This window comes from Xiphophorus maculatus, chromosome 11 (genome assembly GCF_002775205.1).
Source record: "Xiphophorus maculatus strain JP 163 A chromosome 11, X_maculatus-5.0-male, whole genome shotgun sequence".
Taxonomy (NCBI): Eukaryota; Metazoa; Chordata; class Actinopteri; order Cyprinodontiformes; family Poeciliidae; genus Xiphophorus; species Xiphophorus maculatus.
Window position 1 is genome coordinate 30,270,640 of NC_036453.1, and position 17,761 is coordinate 30,288,400.

At 38.2% G+C, this 17,761-nt stretch overlaps 1 protein-coding gene and 1 long non-coding RNA gene across 2 annotated transcripts in view; one reads left to right on the forward strand and one right to left on the reverse strand.

The window, feature by feature from the left end:
• Positions 1–17,761, reverse strand: part of rxfp2 (relaxin/insulin like family peptide receptor 2) — a 94,801-nt gene that overhangs the window by 37,260 nt on the left and 39,780 nt on the right. The window contains exon 5 of the mRNA XM_023342917.1: positions 11,532–11,603. Within this exon, the coding sequence (XP_023198685.1) occupies positions 11,532–11,603 (72 nt within the window). The remainder of the gene's footprint in view (positions 1–11,531; positions 11,604–17,761) is intronic.
• Positions 1,150–6,192, forward strand: LOC111610152. The gene is made up of 2 exons (XR_002753526.1): positions 1,150–1,199; positions 5,854–6,192. It is a non-coding gene; the product is annotated as an uncharacterized LOC111610152 (long non-coding RNA).

Genomic DNA, 17,761 nt, shown 5'->3' on the forward strand with positions numbered 1-17,761 from the left:
CAAGGAAAACAAGTAACTGTAACTTTAGTAGTAAATAATTAGAATCATGTATTATTCTTTTGGTTTCTTTTCAGAAAAACATCTGTAATAACTCACATTAGGATTATAATAAGGATAATTAATAAGTTATGGTTATAAAATCATAAATGAATGATAAATCAGAGAAGCTGAAGAAAATAAATGTGATATAAGTTATGGTTATAAAATTATAAATGAATGCTAGATCAGAGAAGCTAAAGAAAATAAAAGTGATATAAATGTGATTTTGACATTGAACTTGAAATGGTGTAAAAGGTGTAACTGCAATTAAACATCACTGATATGTTGGAGGTAGAGAGTAGGTGAAAGGTGAAAGGCAAGGAACTAACAGGAGAGCAGAGATGATCAACGCCTTATTTAGAAAGTAGGTGAAAGGTTGTGCAGGCAATGGACAGGAGGTTGAGCAACTCTGAGACATTAGCACAGACATCAGGACATAATGTCTGTAAGACAGTGATGGATATGAAATCATCTGAGCAGTCAGCCAATGAAACAAGCCCAGCAACAGTGCTAGCCAAAGAAACCCTATAAAAGGTGAGTGCAAAAGAGGAACCGTTCGTTGGATCCTCCGGGCAGCTTCGAGCCAAGAGATGGACAAAGAACTCTGCAGCTGAAGAAGAGCCGGGGCCACGGAGCCGAAGACTGTCCGGCCATGGGGACCAACCCGTCAGCCCCACAACCTGTGGCTTCAAATCGCACTTCTCTCATCGGCTGGGTTCAGACCCCAAAGACAAAGATGAAGACAAAGGCAAAGACAAAGAAGAAGAACTGGTGCCTTCCTTCCTGCCAGCACCAAGTCCTGTGTGACCTCACCATCCATGCGGAGAAGAAGCTCATCAGACCTACAGAGATTCCTGCCTTCGCTGATCAACATCTTCCTCCTGCTGCAACACCTTCCTCATCATCAGACCTGCGGAGATCCTGGCCTTCATCGATCGGCGTCTTCCTCCTGCTGCAACACCTTCTTCATCATCAGACCTGCGGAGATCCTGGCCTTCATCGATCGGCGTCTTCCTCCTGCTGCAACACCTTCTTCATCATCAGACCTGCGGAGATCCTGGCCTTCATCGATCGGCATCTTCCTCCTGCTGCAGCACCTTCTTCGTCGTCGTGCCAGGTCTGGGGTTCGAGGCGCCAGGCTCCGTCCGTCTCTCTCAAAGGTTCCTTTTTTAGTTCTCAGTGTCAGCAGTAGGGAAAGATAGACTAGATGATTGATTTTACTTATTTGATTATTTCTGCTACTGAATTAAGCTGTACTGACCCTTGCAAAAATGCCTTACTAATAAAATATTTAGCATAAAGAAAATCTAAAAGATGTTGTGGACATTCAGTTAATGAGTCACCTTAAAGTTCTTTGATGGTTGTAAAATAGCTGTGATGTTTGATTCTGGAGAGGAAAAAGTTTAAAATGTTTTTAAGTTGCTGGTAGCCCAAATTTAAAACGTCATCCTTGGGACTCGCCCGAGTCACTAAAACCTACCTGGTTCAATAACAAATGCAAGTTGTAAAATAAGAGAACGAGCGACCGTTAACAGGTGTGCTCTGTGAAACTAGTTGGCTGTAGGCTGCTCAGTCTGGCTAATTCACAGAGGGAAGAAGGGTGAGACACCTGGATGTAGGCCGTTAAAAATCAGGTGAATCGTTTCTCGAAACCAGCTTAAACAGAGTTTACTTCAGTTCTGGACAGGGTAAATCCCGGCAGATTTAGGAAACTCAATTAACCCGTTAGATGGAGAGCTGGTAGCACATCTCCCCTCTCAGAAGAGGAAGCAGAGAGTGAGACAGTAGAGACAGAAAGGAGGGGGGGGGTGTTGCGCAACAACAAGTGGCGCCCAACGTGGGGCGGCGCACAACTGAGTAGGCGGGCCCCAAAAATACCAAGTCGGTGAAAACAGATGTGAGACTCTGAATAGCTCACTTGGGTTACTAACTCTTGGGGAAAAGAGTTAGTGGTGACTGATAAGGCCATCAGTCACAACCCTTGCAGTAACTGTATGGCATACAGGTGAGGGAAAGCTTCTACTGAGGATAGAATGACCGGATCCAGACAGTGAAGCTAGTAGCCAACATAGTCTAGACCCATCCCTGCTCGAAGCGCAAAGAGAGGCTTTGGGGGATAGACAACTCGAACCGACAGAGAGACGGAGTGATGGATGATCACTTCGAGGAGGAAAATCTGGGGAAGAAACCGGAGGAAGCCGGCCGTCCAGATCGTTTGGAAAAGGAGGAGACCTCAACAGAACTGCATCAACTTTCTGCACAGCTACCCAGGGCACCCAGGACAGCGGATGGAAGGTTTGTTCATCAAGAGCACAGTCCCATGGGGTTCAGTCTGCATGGATGTAGCAGAGCCAATGGGGACAACAGAAAAGAGAGGTGAGAAGTACCTCTTGGTGCTGATGGACACAGTGACAACTGCTAGAAGAGCAGGTCTTCCCCTGCAGAGGAACTCCGTTCACGTCACAGAAAGCAGGGAGGCGAAGACACTTCTCCTTTTTGCTCAGAGAAGAAAAAGGGAAGTTGCAGCTCGAAGTGTCACTGAAAGCAGGGCAGAGAGTTTGGATTAAAGCTCAAGATCGGCCTGCAACTACGGTGATCAAGCTGAGATTCAACGCCCAAGATTTTGTAAAGTGAGTACTGAACTTCAACACAGTACTACTGATGAAGAAAGGGGTCCATGAGGAAGCAGTGCTCAAGCCAGTTCTTAGCTACAGCGAACCAGAACATTACGAGAAGATGGCCAGAGAATCAAGCACCATGCCATCCTACAGTAGACTGGCCACTATTACGGGAAGGTTGCCGTTCAAAGAACAACTTCAAGGCTTTGGACTGGGAGGGCCGTGAAGAAATTGGATTATGCTAAAGAAGAACTCCTGTCACCACCTGATGGATTAAAATGGAAAAGGATCATGATTACGGATAAAGCGTCATGATGCTTATGCTTTTTGCTTTGCTCTGCTGAACAGCCAGAATTTTTTTTTTTTGTTTGAGGCCTTCTGTCTCAGCCCATCTTCCCTAAAGAACCATCCCACATCCTGAAGAACTGACAGTTCATCCAGCGAAGGTTCCTGTAGAAGAATCAGAGCGATCCAAGTTTTCTTCGACATTCATCACCTCATGGGGGAAATCAAAACTCCAAGGAGGGGGTGTCAAGAGAAGTGGAGTTTTGATGACTACACTGAGCCCTCTGTGACAACTGAGGATGAAGAATCTGCATCTTCACATCCCAGACGAACCTCTTCTCTTTCCAGGGGATGAGGACGGCGAACTGCAGGAGGGTGATGGACTCCCAGCATGTGAAAGGTCTGACCTCGTGGAGGGGGTGTCAAGAAAATCCGAGCTCATCCCACTTCCCCATGCTGGAGATTTTAGTTTAACAGTAATAATAAATAAAGTTATCTTTAAAATGAATCACTCAAGTGACATCAAGGCCCAACCGTAGACTTAAGTGTCAATAAAGTTAGTTTAACAGTAATAATAAATAAAGTTATCTTTAAAATGAATCACTCAAGTGATATCTAGGCCCAACAGTAGACTTAAGTGTCAATAAAATAAATCTGGTTGTGTGTGTTGTTTTTGTCTCATGCAAACTTTGCTTTAATTTTACTTTTTTCTATCTAATCATAAGAAATCATAGTCAGACAGAGAGAGTCATGAAACAGGAAAAGCAGGTTTCCTGGAAAAAGAGGAAGTTTCCAGCCTGCAGATTCATAAAAATAGATGAGACTATTTCTTATTTTAAAGCATGAAAGTTTAAAGAATTAAATCTAAACATTTTGATAATTTGATAAGATTCAAAGTAAAATACTTATATTAATATTGGTTTACTTGTAATAATACTTACACTTATATTTGTGGGAACACTTACAAGGAAAACAAGTAACTGTAACTTTAGTAGTAAATAATTAGAATCATGTATTATTCTTTTGGTTTCTTTTCAGAAAAACATCTGTAATAACTCACATTAGGATTATAATAAGGATAATTAATAAGTTATGGTTATAAAATCATAAATGAATGATAAATCAGAGAAGCTGAAGAAAATAAATGTGATATAAGTTATGGTTATAAAATTATAAATGAATGCTAGATCAGAGAAGCTAAAGAAAATAAAAGTGATATAAATGTGATTTTGACATTGAACTTGAAATGGTGTAAAAGGTGTAACTGCAATTAAACATCACTGATATGTTGGAGGTAGAGAGTAGGTGAAAGGTGAAAGGCAAGGAACTAACAGGAGAGCAGAGATGATCAACGCCTTATTTAGAAAGTAGGTGAAAGGTTGTGCAGGCAATGGACAGGAGGTTGAGCAACTCTGAGACATTAGCACAGACATCAGGACATAATGTCTGTAAGACAGTGATGGATATGAAATCATCTGAGCAGTCAGCCAATGAAACAAGCCCAGCAACAGTGCTAGCCAAAGAAACCCTATAAAAGGTGAGTGCAAAAGAGGAACCGTTCGTTGGATCCTCCGGGCAGCTTCGAGCCAAGAGATGGACAAAGAACTCTGCAGCTGAAGAAGAGCCGGGGCCACGGAGCCGAAGACTGTCCGGCCATGGGGACCAACCCGTCAGCCCCACAACCTGTGGCTTCAAATCGCACTTCTCTCATCGGCTGGGTTCAGACCCCAAAGACAAAGATGAAGACAAAGGCAAAGACAAAGAAGAAGAACTGGTGCCTTCCTTCCTGCCAGCACCAAGTCCTGTGTGACCTCACCATCCATGCGGAGAAGAAGCTCATCAGACCTACAGAGATTCCTGCCTTCGCTGATCAACATCTTCCTCCTGCTGCAACACCTTCCTCATCATCAGACCTGCGGAGATCCTGGCCTTCATCGATCGGCGTCTTCCTCCTGCTGCAACACCTTCTTCATCATCAGACCTGCGGAGATCCTGGCCTTCATCGATCGGCGTCTTCCTCCTGCTGCAACACCTTCTTCATCATCAGACCTGCGGAGATCCTGGCCTTCATCGATCGGCATCTTCCTCCTGCTGCAGCACCTTCTTCGTCGTCGTGCCAGGTCTGGGGTTCGAGGCGCCAGGCTCCGTCCGTCTCTCTCAAAGGTTCCTTTTTTAGTTCTCAGTGTCAGCAGTAGGGAAAGATAGACTAGATGATTGATTTTACTTATTTGATTATTTCTGCTACTGAATTAAGCTGTACTGACCCTTGCAAAAATGCCTTACTAATAAAATATTTAGCATAAAGAAAATCTAAAAGATGTTGTGGACATTCAGTTAATGAGTCACCTTAAAGTTCTTTGATGGTTGTAAAATAGCTGTGATGTTTGATTCTGGAGAGGAAAAAGTTTAAAATGTTTTTAAGTTGCTGGTAGCCCAAATTTAAAACGTCATCCTTGGGACTCGCCCGAGTCACTAAAACCTACCTGGTTCAATAACAAATGCAAGTTGTAAAATAAGAGAACGAGCGACCGTTAACAGGTGTGCTCTGTGAAACTAGTTGGCTGTAGGCTGCTCAGTCTGGCTAATTCACAGAGGGAAGAAGGGTGAGACACCTGGATGTAGGCCGTTAAAAATCAGGTGAATCGTTTCTCGAAACCAGCTTAAACAGAGTTTACTTCAGTTCTGGACAGGGTAAATCCCGGCAGATTTAGGAAACTCAATTAACCCGTTAGATGGAGAGCTGGTAGCACATCTCCCCTCTCAGAAGAGGAAGCAGAGAGTGAGACAGTAGAGACAGAAAGGAGGGGGGGGGTGTTGCGCAACAACACTGAGCAAATGTGTTGTGCATAATCTGTTGGGTGTGGAGTGCTAATGTAGAGTGACTCACCTGTCTTTTCTGTGTCCTCTCCAGGGTGTTTGGACAAATGCTGCCCCGGGGGTCCAGACACCATATATAGTCTCCGGGAGAGGCCATTGAAAAGTGTGTGCGGGGGAATTGTTTATGGGTTTTGTGGTGTTTCATTTGGTGTAATGATAAAACATAAAATATTTATAAAAAGTAAATAGAAATGTTTATATTTAGTAAAAGGTATTTTAATTAAATAAGTGGATATTGATGAATTGAGATTCCCCTGTGAATTAAAGGTGGTTTGATCCGTCACAGCTGGGACTATTTAAGACTGCAGTTTTCACCTGTGAAGTGTTGTTTGATGTTGTGTGAAGAATAAAACCACTGCTGTTTTCCACCTGACTCTGCCTCAACGCCTCAACCTCACTGTAAAATCCAACCGCGAATGGCTACCTTGTTACACCTACCAAAAAACAAATTAATCTTACAAAATACAGAGAATAGAAAGTGTACAGAAACAATAATAGTGGTGGACAACTGCATCCACTTGTCGTAGACTAACTATTAAAGTATATAAATCCTGATCAACAGTGATTGATTATGCATCCCAGTATCACACTCTAACTGATGTAATAGCATCAACCTATCATGAGTTTTTATGTGCTGCAGAATGTTATGTGATGAAATCTAGTCCACCAGAGGCTGTGTAGTTAAAAATAGATACATGTTTCCCTGAATCCATTTATGACAACGGGAAAGATAAAGAAATAGTAATAAAATCTTTCCAAGAAACAATTTAACTGCATTTCACTTCAGAACACAGAGTTACACGGCAGCCTCAGCGCAGACAGGCCTTGTCCATACTTCATATGGACAAGGCCTGTCCATACTTCATGAACAAAAAGTCCATATGATGTCTTGTCCATGAAGTCATATGGACAAGACCTGTCTGGGGAACTTTATTTGACAAATCGGACAGCATATATTCCCCACAGACAGACATTCAGTGAGTTGATCTTCCACAAAATTCCCTTAATTTCTTGAGGTTTGGCCCCAAATATGACATGCATATTGACAAAACAAGAAAACTGGAAGAAGTAGGGTTATATTTTCCTAATTATGCTAAAAAATGCCCTGATCCACACTCGGCTGGAATAACTTATGTACAACTCAAACTCAGAGACAAAAAATATGTGAATGTGGAGTTTACCTACATGGTGGTACAAGTTTGCAGGTGTTTATTTTTGGGTGAAGTTAAAAAAAAAAAACATATTTCCTGGGGAAAAGAACGGACGTTCTAGGACAATAAGTTTAATTATGAAGTAGATGATGCCTTTGTAATGTTGAATTCATCAGAAATTGAGTTGCATTACCTGGTTCATGTTATTAAGGGTTTGCCTAATTGAACCTTTGGTTTTCAATCTATTATTTCTTCTTGTAATCAAAACAAATTTCACACAATAAAGGTGTCCACTTGTGGAGGTATTTTTAGGAAAAAAGTTTGAGGACTGAAGCACAAAATACATATTTTATCTTCATTTTTAAAACCTCACTTTTTATGAAGACCCTTTAAGATTCACAGAAACATAAAAAGAGACATGTCTACTGGTTTTGTAGAGAAAGGTAAAAGGGAGTTAATTTGGACAGCAACAAGTTAACATTTCTGTGTGCCGTTAGGACAAGTTGAACTCCAAACGTTTTGAAAATTCTGTCTGAAAATGCTAAACACCAAATGTTCAGAGCACTGATTTAGTTGTAGTAATAGTTGAATGTCTAAATAGATTCAAGATGTTTATGGCATCTTTTTAGATTAGGTTTTAATGACAGGCATTAAATAGCTTTTATTGGAAAAGTGGCGAGGAGAAAAGGCTTAATCTCACAGATGCCTACATTTTGGATATTAAAAATCCTAATTTTCAACTCAATTTTGCTGAACTGTTTTGAACTCTCTTAGGGTATGTTAATGTTCCTTTTCTGTAACAGATTAGAAACAAATGCAAAGGCCCTGAACATGTTGATACAAATTTAAGAGAGCAATGAACTAAAATTCTTCTTTGTTGGGAATATGGGCCTTTAAATTGGCCTTTTTATTATTCTTGGCACTTCCAGACTTCTCTGGACCAATCAGGCCACAGCCTCTGTTTTTAAAGCATTATCCTATGACGTTCCTAACGTTCAAATCCTCAAGTAATTTTGAAGCTCTTCTTTTTTCTTTTATTGTTTATTTGCATGGGGACAAGTGTTAAGTATTAACATAAACAGAACACTATAACATTTATAGCCTTAGCTAATTTGCAATGCACATCTGCAGACAGGCCTTTAACAATATAAAACAATTAAAAGATCATAAAACAAAATGTCATACATATCATAAATCCTAAAATAAATTTAAAGCAGACCACAATGAAACAAGAGTCATCATGGGGTGACTGTTAGCCAGAACTACAAACCTGGTCTTCTTTAAGACACTCCTTCAGTCTTAATCTAAAAATGCACCTGTCTGGAATCAGTTTCAAGTCTGCAAGTAAGGAATTTCACATAAGAATAACTTACACAGAAAAAGCTGTTTGACCAAAAGAGGTTTTGCAAAAAGGTACCTTACAATTGTTTGATGCACCATGAGTTAAACAAACATTTAAAAATTAATGATACATTACAATATTCAACAAAGTTGTCAAAGTTCAACATTTTCAGAAAAGAGCAACATTTAAGCAGGTAATAAACATACTTTTCAATAAACCCACATTTCAGTTTTAAAAATGTTTTATTATTGGACTGATGTAATATTCTAATCTTAAATGTCAGGTTTTCATTAGCTGTAATAATGTAACTAACATAATTGAAGGATGAAAAATGTCAGTGTGTAAATAAACTCTATAATGTGTTGTACTTAGTGATTTAAGTTACTAAAATTAGTAATCTTTTAAAGAATAGTCAAATTCATTGAATATGACTTTAGACCTTTTTGCCTTTAAAGTTTTGTGAACTCCAAGGTATTTTTTCCACTTTTTTATACAAAACCAGTTACTTCAAATAATAAATAGATTACAGTTGGACCTGAAAAGTAAATAAGGGAAGTAGATGATCTGTATTTTTCTTTTTTCATATATTTTTAATAAAATAGCTTGTAGCAACAAGCATGTTTCCACAGTGTGACCCTAAGTCATTACGCTGTGAAAAGGGAGCAGCACTTCTACCAGTCCTTATCATTTTGTACACCTCAATCTTCCAGTTCAATCATAGTCTGCAGAAATACTCAGACAACTTTCCAGTTGTTGGGTGAATCAGAGGTAGACAAAAGGCGGAGTTTAGAGAGTTGGTGGTCAGCTTTGTGCGGAAACAATCAAATCATCTTGAATGTGCTGAAAATAATGGAGGTGACTTCAGCTCAGGGTCCACATAGACAACAGACTGGACTGCAAACAAAACAGTGAAGCAGTCTACAAGAGTGAAAGGACTTGCATTTCAAGCAGACTGAAATTGAGAACCTGTTTTTAACCTGTTTTTAACCTGTTTGTAAAAATCCGCTAATCTCTCATAATTAAAGTGTGCAGGATGCGTCTCAAAGGAGTAGTCACTATACACACGCAGCAGCATGTGCGCGTCCAAACTTACAACAGGTGAACAATCAACAATCCTGTGTAGTTGTAATCGTTTTAATCCGTTTCTCGGAACATGAGCACTGAAAAATATTTTAGCAAATCATTTAAAAAAGGCTTTCATCTCAGCATTGCTCTCTCTCTTTCCGCTTCACAGCGGAAAATGTGAAATCTGTGCTTTCATTAAAGAGGTTTTCCCACCAGGTTTGGTTTATTCTACCAATAAACTTATGTAAACTCTGAAAAACACAGCTGCTGTTCATTTGGTGCCTGGATTTCGATGTTGTGTTTGCAAACAAAAGTACCGACTCCCGTTGCATATTTGCACATGAACAGAAAACTATTGTTTGGTGGGAGATTGGGGTGGCGAGCTGGTTGAGTACTCCAAAACAACTGCCTTGTTTCCTCCAAGGAAAGCACAGGTTATAATAAGTTTGAAACTAATTTCACCGGCTGAGTCTTGAAGGTCACTCTTATTTGAACTTCCGCCGCACAAAGAAACAAACAACTTCCTTCTCCAAACAGATACACAGAGAAACACAGACAGATACTGCCTTGTTTCGAAAACAAAATCACCACTAGCCACACACAAATTACCTTGCAGCACAATGTATTCTAGAGGAACATTTCAAATGGACATGCAGAGGTAGGATACCCGAGTCAAAATGTTACACAACATAAAATATTGAAATAAAAATATGAACACAACCACAATCTCATAGACTGACAAATTCATTCCTTCCAAAAAGTTCATACACAACTACTTTAAAAATATTGTTATTTTCCATTTAACAGTTGACAGGTCCCCATGTGTTCTTGTATAGAAAACCTTTTCTCAAATGTTTGGTATAAGTCATTTTGACTTAGAATTTTGTTTAATACAAATGGTTACAGTTATTTTCATTGCAATAATTAGGTTATAGGAAGAAAATGCTATATCAATGTTGTGTGTGGGTGGGAGAATCTCTCTTTCTTTGAGGTGTTCCCATTTCTTCAAAGTCTGCGGCAGAATATATTTCTGATTATCTAATGGTACCTCGAAATGGGACCTCTTATTAAAACATTGCATTTTAATTTTGAAATAGGTAATGTAAGGCATGAAAAGTATGAACTGGATTTTCATCTGAATGTATCGATTCAGACAGAATATGTCTGGAACAATTTATGGAAGTTGGAAACACGCGACTAAAAGCAGAAGTTCAGGATTCAGTTATAATTCCAACTGAATATCACTATTGAGTTTGGAGTGATTTTACTGATGTATAAGAATGTTACCAACACAAAACAATGTAATATACTACATGAGTGATTTTGTAAACAAAAACAACAAAAAACAACATCTATTTCCGATGTACAATGTAAAATGACTGAAACAAATGACTGACTTGTTTTCTACTCATCAGAAAGGCTTAACACCCTCCTTCATAAAAATTCCACCCATATGTTCAGAGTAATTTGAAATGTTCTGCTCTCTGTATTAGAGCTTTTTATGTGTCACAGTTCTTCCCTGCTAAACTCATTTGGCCCAGGCTCCTTCAGTATTAATGCAGAGTCGAAAATAATTGCCTCAGAAAACTTTGCTAGGATGTGGATATGTGACTTTTTAAGCCTAACACATAAAACGCCGTAATTAAAATCAACCATCAACATCTGTGTGGCCAGTTTGCAGACAAATATAGTTGTGCAAAGACATGTCTATAAAATTACACACAAATGCTCAACAACAAAAAAATCAGTATCTTTATTATACAATAAATTCTACTTTAAAATTTTATTTGAGCTGTTCAGAAAAATACCTACAAAACATTTAAAATTATTTGAATTTTGAAACTGCAGCACTCATATAGCTGTAACATGGAGGTGCATTTTTTAAAACAGATTGATTTAATTTTAGTTTGAAACCTAAAGCCTTTTTTTAAGACCAAATGAATCTTTGTTCATTGCGTCACATCTTACATTATAGTTTTACCATTATAGCTTTACTTAATCCTGACACATTTTCCATTACCGTTTTTATGGTGTACCTTCATTTACATTTAAGTTTCCATTTAAAAAAAGGACAAGATTTGAACTCTGATCCATTAAACCAACAAGTAGAACGTGTTTGTAAGGAACGGAAGCAGCATGCATAAAATTACTCACAATCTCTCCAGTGCAGAGTATTCAGAGAAAACAAAGTCGGGCAGAATTTGGATCTTGTTGCTCCTCAGTGACCTGTAATAAAAGCCAAATAATGTCAGAATAACACTAAACACATTAGGCATGATGAGACACCTACAGTACAACGAGTTGGAAAAAAGGTAAAATGACTAAAGCATTGTGAGCTATGAATAACCACACAAACAACCCCTGCGTTTTTATTCAGAATGGTTTTTAAGCATTTTCTTTGATTATGAAAGGGGAAGAACCGTCAACTGGAGCTCTAGAGCACTTAAAAATTTTAAGATGTCTACTGTCTGAGAAATTAAATAATTTAAGGACAGGCGCATTATACTTTCAGAGCAAAATCTTCTGCAGTCTCAAACACAGAGGGATGACTAAGGCCAAACTTCTTGAAAGAATCTAAATGTCAGCAAAAGATCATTTCCAGTTATCAGAAAAGTGGGTGATTATCGAAACAAATTTGACTTTAAGTTTGTTTGATCAAAATTTCCACCATCAGTAACAACAAAAGCCCTGCAAATATACATTAAGTTATGTACAATGAATGTAACAGTTTATCTCGTTGAGGTCAATTAATCTGCAATGTTTTTAAAAAAATCCCAAATTACGCAAATAATGCTAGAAAATAAGGGTATTTCCTTACAAAAACACCTTTTTTTGCTTGTCAAGCTAAAATATATCATATGAAATTTCTAAAAATTTTTTCTTTGGGGGAGCAAGCGTTTAGGCACCCCGATTAGCTGCCACTGGAGATTGAAGGATCTCTCAAACATTCATCAAAGTATCAAGACAACACTCCTGGTATGCCCTTGATAAGGGAATAACTTTATAACATGGTGGAAAGCTCAAAAAACTCAATCTAGCATGACTCCCCTTAAGCCCTTTAAAGACAACACAGTGAGGGATTAAATGATGTATCCAGTTCATCTGAAATAGTAAATCATTCCAAACTTTTGGGGCAGAAACTGAGGATGAACAGTGACCTCTCAGCTTCCTCTTTGTTTTCAGGAAGACTGACAATGACTGATCTGCTGACCTGAGAAAAAGTGAGGAAATAATATGACTGAATAAGATCTGACAGACACTGTGGGGAAAGGCCATGAAGACATTTGAAAACAAACAGAGGAATTTTTAAATCTATCCTAAACTGAACTGGAAGCCAGTGAAGCCATCCTGAATAAGAGTCCTGTGCTCTTACTTGGTAAGGTAATGTAATTGTGTTTATAAAGCACTTTTTCAGCAACAAAGCAATTCAAAGTGCTTTACATGAATTAGATGGAATTACAATGAACCAAAGGAAAGAGCAAAAGAAGAAAAAAGAAAACAAAAAAGTATAAACCCATGTTTAAGAAAAAGTAGTCTGTATTTTATAAACCACTATGTTTCTCTGGATTCTTGTTCTAATAAAGTTGAACTAAAGTAGTTTCTCTAGAGTTTCTCTGGATTCTAAGTTTGCTCTAATTCCTACTCTGGATTGAATGAAATCTGCTGCATCTCTTTACTGTAACTATAGGTTTGATTCCTGTTCTTGGTTGAGTGAAGTATATAAACTAAATGTTGGTATCGGTAAAAAAAGATTAGAAACTGACTTCTGATCAAGTCTAAACAAACTGTGATTAAAAAATGAATTAGCATTTATTTTTTTCTTATTTGCAGACCCTTATGCCCTTTTATTTTAGTCTTAAATGACTTCACCACTTGCTTTTTTCCAAGTTAACTATATGTATACCGTATATTCTTGCACAAATTGTGATGTAAAATGGGTTAGAGTTGGTGAAATCTATGATTTCTTTTTCCCATAAATGTTACTTATTGAAAATTCCTCCAATGTTTTTTAAGTTGTATGTAAATCTGGATTGAGGTCATGCAGTGCTGAATCCTCAGTGCACTTCTTCACGAGAGCTACAGTACATCTACATGTGGCACATGAGAAGGCTGGAATCAAACCATCAACTTTCCAGTTGCAAGATGGTTACTCTTCCGCCTGAATAATGTTCAATCACATGAGATTATTTTTGAATGTATGGTAATGTATTGTGACAAACTGCACATACAATTAGTCAAAATAGCCCTGCAGAACAGTTATGTTACTCTATACTATCCCTGCTGCTAGTATTTTGTTGTAAATATATTGAGATGCAGTAATTAACAAGTTTATCAGATTATTTTACATGATTGCAATGTTTTTAATGAACTTTTGAGTTAAATTCAAACAGCTCTCCTACCAGCAGTCTGCTGTCATCTTAATAACACACTGTACTGTTCTGAAATTCACTAGTTTACTTAGTAACATGCTCTGAAACTGACTCAAGAGTGCTCATTGTGAATTTAGGGATAAAACACTGGCGATCATGTTTCCAGCACTCTGTTGTGGCTTTAATTACATACAGAGTTTTTAGGTAATTCTTTTGGCAGAGTAACGAACTGTGAAGTTGATCACAGAAATGTTACTGCAACAAGTGTAATTGGTCTGTTTATTTACATTATGATCTTTTACAGAGTTGCCTTCTGGCACATTTACAATAAAATTCAATAATGTGCCCTTTATCTGTCAAATAATCTAATAAATAATATTTACATCTCATTACAGAATAAAATGTTAATTCAGTTGCAGAGGGTCATGTTGGAGCTCATCGCTTGTCTATCTCTGGCTCTGTTGCTTTTTAATGGCCTTGTGAAAAAATAAAAAGTAAGTGGCAAGAAGTTTCAGTGCTTAAAATTACTCTAAGGGTAACCTGGAGAGTCAGACTGAGAGTGGGGCACTGAATGGGAAATAACAACCCTTTAATAGTGATTGGTACGATGTGGGAAGTAGTAGGCCAGTCTAAGACTCATCCATCCATTTTCTATGCCGAGGCTTTGCTATCTCCAGCATCCAACGGATAAGACACTGGGGAAACAATACTGGAGGTCACCAGTTTATCACACAACAGACAACCTTGCACAGAAACACACCAAAGGGCCATTCAAAGTGACTGCACAAAGAGAACAAGCAAACTCTAAGCAGACATGTATGAGCTGTGATTTGCAACTATACCAGGAATTTTGCCACCATACTTCCCTCACACATTCTCTAAAATTTCAAATGTTTACCACTAAATGTTTTGTAGATTCTTTCTGGATCACTTTTTCAAGCATTTCAGATAAAAATTACAATTTGTAAAACATTCTTAGCTAATTTGTAATAAGGGTTGGGGAGTAACAAGTAAAATGTAACAGTATTATTTAATGTAATTGCAAAGTAAAAGCTACCACAATTCATTGCAGTTGCTAATGACGATATTATGCATCATATCTGTTAGGGGGGAAAATATTGCATCTCCATTTTTATTCATTTTCATTTTTTTGTGAAAACTATTAACAAATATAGTTAATGCAAATGAAATAATGGAAACATATTTTTTTCTCATTGTCTGAATTTAAATCAGACAAGACTTTTCTTGTTTCTTGTTTTAAGTCATTACCAAAATAATTTCTATTTGCTAGATGCCTAAATAATGAGAGTAAGTATGTGTCAAAGATTTTTTTTACTCTTGTTCAAATCACATGTTTATACAGATGGATTATTATCTCTTTAAGCGGTGAGCTCCACAAGTCTGGCTCCTCCTTGGGGACAATTTCCAGATGGTGGAAGATGCCATATTCATCTGTTCAATTATTAACAAAAATAGACAGAGTGGTAAGTAAAGTAAACTTTATAAAGCACATTTTACAGACCAGAAACCATACAGTGCATTACGCAACATGAAATAACCCCCCCCCCACAAAAGATGAAATAAAAATAAAACAGCATATATGTGACATAGAACAATATAAAACAAATTGGTCAGCTTCTTATGGTCTGATGAAACTAGTTGAACTAGTTTCATTCCTAAAAATGACAATTTTTAGGAGAAAGAGGAACACCATCCCCTGCTACCAAATACTGTGGAAGTGTATGTAAACTTCTGACTTTGATTTGATTTTAAAGTAACATGCCCAACACTGCTAGCAACGTCGATGTGATTAGTTTTGAAGAACTTCAAATGTAAACACCTTAAAATAAGGAACATAGACTGACAGCAGAGGGACTTTTGTAATAATAATGGATTTTACAAAATAGCTGGGAGGCACAGTCTCAAGAGAAAGACACAAATGAATGAGACTGGAAATGTTAGTCCCATGACTGATAAGAGAGGGTAAATCGGACATGGTAGAAGATGGATGGCCCAGTATGTGGCCCAGACTAAAGGAGAGAAATAAGACGCTTTTAGGGAGTTCACTATACCAGCAAGCTGGGCTTAAAATTGTCTGTGCTCAACTAAAAAGCAAGTAATAATTTTGACAATATCCTCTTTATACATATTATTCAAATTCAAGCTGTATAAATTTGAATACTTATTGGATTTGATTATGTCAGCTCATGTGTAGTTGTGAAATGAGGGAAGCTGTAGCACAAGTGGAACAATCTATATCAAGGTGTTTATGACAATTAGACAACTTCTGTTTCTCAGGAAAAATACTCTGAAAGATTATTGGGTTTGGTCCGTGTAACCTCTATGATCTTGGTCCTTTAGAAATGTATAAAAACAACTCTGTGGACTTTGAAGTGATTTTTGACTCATACATGCTCTAATCAAAGCTAATTTTTTCATCTGAAGTTACTTGCACAACTAAAGCAGCCAACATAAATTCATTTGTTTCAGACTTTGAGAGAGCTATCCCCCCCTTCAAATCATCTTGGTGACTATAGTCTTTATTCAGCAGACAGAAAACTCTGCAGCATTGATACTAACTGGCACATGCAAGCAAGACCACATATTCCCCATAACAGCATCCTTACGCTGGCTGCCAGACAGATTTGAAATTAATTTTAAAATCCTCTATGACTGATCCTAAATTGTGGAACAAATTGCCTCTTCACATCAGGTCATCTCCAACATTAGACATTTTCAAAACCTATTTGAAAACTCACTTTTTCCTTGACTGATAATAGGAATAAATTCTTACTGGTGAAACTGTATCATTTCCTTCTCAAGTAAAATAGGATAAAAGTATGAGCCTGGAGGGGCGGAGGGAGGTTATGTAAAATTGACTTTTTTGAGCTTCACCTGATGCATGGAGTGTTGCTTTGATTCTTTCATCCATATTTCATATATTATGTCTCCGCTGGCAGCCATTATTATTCATTTATTTTTTTCTCCCTTCCAGGGGGTCTTTTTGTGGGCTCTAGTGTCCCTTATATGAAAGTAGGCTGTACTGTAAGGGGGAAGGAGAAGGAGAAAGACATGCAGCAAAAGAGGACTCAAGGCCTCCAAACGTGGGTCGCGCTATCCTCTATGCCATCACAGCACGCCTTGGCAGCCATTATTAATTAATAGCTAACTAGTTATTAAATTAGTTAGCTATTGAACCAACAAGTTTAATCAACTTAAACTTTTCAATTTAAAAATGCTTGCTCATACAAAACACCGCCCATTTCCACAAAGCTTGTTTTTGGAACTTCCCCCTCACAGAGCACCCCTCCCTCACCCAATCCCCACTCAGCTCCTCTAGACTAGTGGCAGCAGCAATTAGCAAACACCTGGTGAAATCTGCTGAGCTTATTATACAAACTACTTCTCAGTCCAACACTCATAAGAATGGTTTTAAGTGGCATTATGGAAAGGTATTGTTGTGATGATGTACTGAAGGCAGACTGTTGGAAAGGGAAGGAGCTTCTGAAAGCGACAGAGGCCAATTTTAAGACATCAAATTGCAAAGTCAAATTTCGTTTAAGTCATGTTTGGTATGTAGCAGTGTTGTAATACTCGAGACCTGTCTCCAGTGACTTACCAATTACGTGTTTCTGTTACTCCCCCATCTCCTCCCAGACTTTCACTCGCACGCGGCGCTCCAAGACATGCGCAGTGGTTTTCTTTGAGCGGCAGAAGATGTCTGTCTAATCGTCAATAATAGAATTGCGCTGCATAAATCATAAGAAATCCAATGGCGACAGCTGATTCAGCAGCGCTTTGCTTTCACAGACGGTGGGGACTACGTCTAACTTTTTTCGTCACTCAGAAAAGAAGCTCAAAGATAGGTAAGCTCCGTTGACGTAATGTTAGCAAAGCTAGCTGCACAGAGACACATTAGCGTTTGTGATGAAAAAAAGTCACTCACTGTGCTGAATTATTGTGCGGAGGTTATTGACTAACGTGTCGCATGTATGAGAAAACGCTGTGTCCAAA